Here is a 4,712-nt window from a genome sequence, read left to right as displayed (position 1 = left end):
GTGGGTGGCAAGCCGGGAGGCTGCGGCGGGGCCGGGCGGCTGTCTGCCGAGGAAGTGGGTCGGGGCTGGAGGCGGGTGGCTGCGCGGAGGGGCATTAGCGAGGGGAAGTGGGCAAGGGGCAGGGAGGAGCGGCCGGGGGCGCCCGGCGCGGGGCCGCGGGGGCGGGAGGTGCCGCAGCCCGGCGGCTCCGCCCGGCCGCGGGGCAGCCCCGAGGCCGCGGTGGCCGGCGGGGGGCGGGCGGCGGCTCCGATAAAGGGCCGGGCGGCGGGTGGCGCGGCAGAGCGGAGCGGCGCGGCGGCGATGGGGATGCTCAACCTGCCGGGCTTCCTCTCCTGCGGGAAGAAGAAGGTGGGTCGGGCGGGGGCCGCGTCGGGGCACCCGGGCATGTGACACTGATCGGGGGCCGTCCGGGCAGGCGGAGTCGAGACAGGCACCCAGGCTGGTGCAGGGCACTTGAACAGGTCTGGGGATGACTGATTAGGGGGCTGAGCTGCTGTGAGCCCCTGGGCATGTGCGTGGGGCACATGGACAGGTGAGGGGGGCTGGGAACAGGACAGGCACCTGGGCTGGTATGGGGCACTGAGACAGGTAGGGACAGGGGGCTGAGCTTGGGTTGGCACCCATGCAAGTATGGAAAGATTCAGGCAGGTGGTTTTAAGGTGGACACACAGATATGCGCTGAAGTGAGCACCTGGGCAGCTACAGGGGCATCTGGGCATGTGGAGGGGCAGGATGGGAGGGAAGCCCTAGATAAGCTGCTCCCAGGAACTGGCAGCCCAGGGGACTCGGGTGGGAGCAGGATTGTGGGACAAGGCTGGCCCTGAGGATGCTTTGGGTTCTCTGAGGGGACCCTCTCTCTGGCAGGTCCATGCTGCTCTGCAAGGGACCAGCTGGACCGGCAATCTACTTGTCTATGCCCACCTCATCTTGCTGCCTTGCCTGGCAATCCCTGGGCTCTGCTCTGGCTGGAAAAAGGTGTCTGTGATCAGCCTGTTTGCCTCTGGAGTTCTCCTGAGTCTTCCCTCTTCTTCTCTTCCAAGGACTTCAGTTTGTCAACGGAAAAAGATGCCCATGCCAGCAGCAGCGATGAGAACCAGGAGCGTGGCAACTGGGCAAACAAAACTGACTACCTGCTCTCCATGGTGGGCTATGCCGTGGGTCTGGGCAACGTCTGGAGGTTTCCCTACCTCACCTACCAGAACGGCGGAGGTACTTGTGTTGAATGGCGGTGACGGGTGGGCACATCTTGCTGTCTCTGAAAGATGAGGGCCATCCTCTGAGGCTGGGCATGTTTTGTTGTGAACTGGATGTAAACATCACCCTGGGACTTAGGATAGTGCCCATTGGTAGGAGTGGGCAGAGGAGGAGGAAGCATCTCCAGTCTCTCTGCATATCAAATTGAGGAGGCGAATAATATTTGTTTTTTTTTTCACCACAAACTTCCATCTGAGAATTCCAGAACTCCTCTGAGAGCAGGAAAATTGGCTGGACTTGGAGCTACTGAGACTCCAAAGATCACAGCTACCATTCAAGCTGTAAATCAAACCTGTCCTGGTCCTTGTCGCCAGGAAACTGAGCTTTTCCAAAACCACCCTGCGCCCTGGATGGATAGAAACATTTTGGTTTCCAGACTAAATTTATTCATGACTGACTTGCACCTTTTTGTCAATGTGCCAATATCCTCTGTTAACCTAGATGGCTGTTCTTCCTCCTCAGTGTTTACCTCCCTGATGTGTTTATAGCGAGCACTTGAATCCCCTCTCAACCTTTATTTTGCCAGGCAAACAAGCTAAGCCGGAATAATTATCCATGCTCAATAATTATCTCCATCAGATGCTTGGGAAGTATGAGGTAGAGAGAGCCTCTACCTGCTTACACAATGAACTAGTGGCAAAGCTGAAAGGAGGCTCTGGATTCCTCCTCGGCTGCTAATCCAGAGCTTTACCTACCCGCCAGGCAACCGCTGGTAATTAAAGAGCGTAAATGCCAAGTAACTGCAGAGGACTTACTTGTGTGTGCTTAGGCGCTCTACCTAACAGTCATTTTAAGCCAGTTTCTGGGCCGTAAATGCACCACGGTCAATATCTGGGGGAACACCAGATGGCATTCTTGGTACAGAGGTTTTACTGGAATGAATTTGGCTTGATTTTGTTGCTCATGGTGGTTGAAGAAAACTAAACTGAAGACAAAATGAATGATAATAAGTCATGATGTTATCCCATCTACTAATTTTTTTTAATCTACTGTAGCAGAATATTTAGTGGTTTTAAAAATTCACTTGCCCTGTTTTTTTTTCCTACYATTTTCTGTGCCACTTGTACATGACTGAGCAAGTGTTAGACTTGCTCAAAACACAGGAGTAATTCAGTTAATTCAATGCAACTATTTACTACTTTAAAATATAGCAGGTATTTGCAGTCCTTTGCATATTTGGGTACTTCATTATTTTTAAGTAGGCTGCTGGTAACCAGGATAGTTTTCTGTTTAGTTACRTGTGCAGATATCAGGTTGGATATGCAGTGGTGCTTAGGAAGCCTGTGCACTCACCTTCCCTATCGTTCGCATACCCAAAACAAAAACCAAAGCAAATACAAAAGAAGTGCTGCTCCTTTTTGCAGAACGCGGTTCTCATTGATGGGCACTTTAAAATGGACTTGCACAAGAGATTCGACTTGTCGCAGGAGACCGCCAACCGTACAAAATAACTTTCTTGCTTTGACATACAGCAGCTACTCTGCTAGCGCAGCTGCAAAGTCAAAGCCATAAGGCGAAGTAGACTGCAGACAGAGCCAAGAGGACCGACAGCTGAGCAGCGCTCCTTTTTCTATGAGCACAGTATGTGTTGGATATTTTTTATGACATCTTTTTAATTCTGTGAGAAATTGTTCCATGTACAGTACCAGTTCTCCYGGTAATCTCCATTTCTTCGTGCTGGTAGTATTTAGTCTCACAGAAAACAAGACTTACGAACAAATCTTTATGTTGTGTACAAAAGGAAGAAGCACAATAGGATATTGGCAAAAAAAAGGTATAAAATGCATTACAGTTGTGGTGAATGCTGAAAGGCTCACTTTTTTTTTATTATGACTTCTTTTCCCCCCTCAGGTGCCTTTTTAATCCCGTATACAGTGATGTTGGCGTTAGCTGGCTTGCCTTTATTTTTCATGGAATGTTCCCTCGGGCAGTTTGCCAGTCTAGGGCCAATTTCGGTATGGAGAATATTACCATTGTTTCAAGGTTGGTATAACTGTGTTTCTGTATAGATTTTTTTTAATTATTGTTATATTAATAAAGAGATGTGGATTAGTGATTTCCCCACAAAATTATTACATCTGGGAGGCAGTTTTCTGTGTGAAGAGTATTGCCAGTGTGTCAAGGTCAGTAGTACTATGTCCCAAAATAGATCTTCCCCCCCCCCCCACAGTTAATAAATCGATGTGGATGAATGATTTTCTCCTGGAACTAACATCTTCGTAGGCCTTATCAATGATTCTCCTGGTGTCATGCAGCACGTCACACTAACCGCAGATGTGCGGTCTGGAGGAAATAGCATTGCTCGCTTTGCAGGGGAAAGCCCAGGTGAAAACCTGGTGCTGCTTAAAACAAGTTGCAAATAACAACTTTATTGCCATTTCTGTGCGCTTTATGTCCTGAGCACCTTGCAAGGCAGTTACACGTTGGAGGTGCTAATTCTGCATTTGGCTGCTGCTGTTGGTGCTGGCATGTGGCATGTATGAGCCAGGTCCTTGTGCTGAGATCCCTCTGCTGATGTGATAAGACAGGTTAGATTCTGGCCTGGTAAGGTGAGGTGCCTGTTGTGATAGAAATAATTACACTCTRTAGTGGTAGTTTGCTTAGCTGTTTGGATCTGATGGGGAGACTTATGTGTTTGGAAATGAGTAATCTCATGCTTTATTTGCCTATATCCCTCCAGGTTGTGTATAGAAGGGTGTAAAGGACTATGTAATTGGTCCTGTTTGTCCTCTTTATCTATCAGGGGAATTAATGCAGGAACAAGGAAGTTATGTTTCTGATACAATAGGAATTTTACTTGCCAACTTCTATGGGAACAAAAGAGATTGCCGTCCTACTGGTTGACTGAACATCTATACTTTTTTCTCCTTTTTTTTTTCCTCTCTAATCTTCTGCTTGCAGCACAACCAACCTTTCAAAACAAGAACAGGGAATTWAAGTTAAATGAAAAAGTTTATAGACACAATAAAGGCTTTATGTCTCTGTGCAGATGCAACCTTAAATACGCTCTCTGAAACGATAGGTCATGGTTGGCAGATGTCCCCCAAACACGTGGAACAAAGTTCATTGTAACAAAGAAAGACAGGAGTATTACTGGCACAGAAATACTACTCTGTTGCTTCTAATTTATTGCCACAAGTAGCCATTACACAGAGTTCCTTACACTGGCTGGGTTAGCTCTAGTTCTGCGCATTTTTCCCTTCTGCTAAGTGATCAAAACTTCCTGCTGAAATGTTGGAGAACATAATATTGAACCTACCCTTTAGGGGGACTTCAGAACCAGCCCCATTTCTTTTATGAGCCCAATTCAAACATTGTGTCCGGGGGAGAGAGGGAGGGGGAAAAAAGAACAAACAAAAACAAAAAAAAAAACCCTGACATCTGAGATGGTCGTTTTGGATCATATCCTGCATTTTATGGCTTTAGCCTTCCCATGTTTTGGTTGCTGCTCACAATTA

General features: G+C 48.1%; 1 protein-coding gene across 1 annotated transcript in view; it reads left to right on the top strand.

The window, feature by feature from the left end:
• The first annotated feature begins 300 nt into the window (after nt 1-300).
• The window catches only part of SLC6A14 (solute carrier family 6 member 14), a 14,738-nt gene continuing 10,326 nt past the window's right edge, over nt 301-4,712 (top strand). Inside the window, exons 1-3 of the mRNA XM_085325587.1 lie at nt 301-348; nt 1,041-1,209; nt 3,106-3,237. Coding sequence (XP_085181713.1) covers nt 301-348; nt 1,041-1,209; nt 3,106-3,237 — 349 coding nt within the window. The remainder of the gene's footprint in view (nt 349-1,040; nt 1,210-3,105; nt 3,238-4,712) is intronic.

This window comes from Rhea americana, unplaced genomic scaffold (genome assembly GCF_003343005.1).
Source record: "Rhea americana isolate MKP2758 unplaced genomic scaffold, rheAme1 scaffold_98, whole genome shotgun sequence".
NCBI classification, from domain to species: domain Eukaryota; kingdom Metazoa; phylum Chordata; class Aves; order Rheiformes; family Rheidae; genus Rhea; species Rhea americana.
This window is presented reverse-complemented; position numbering and strand designations above follow the sequence as displayed.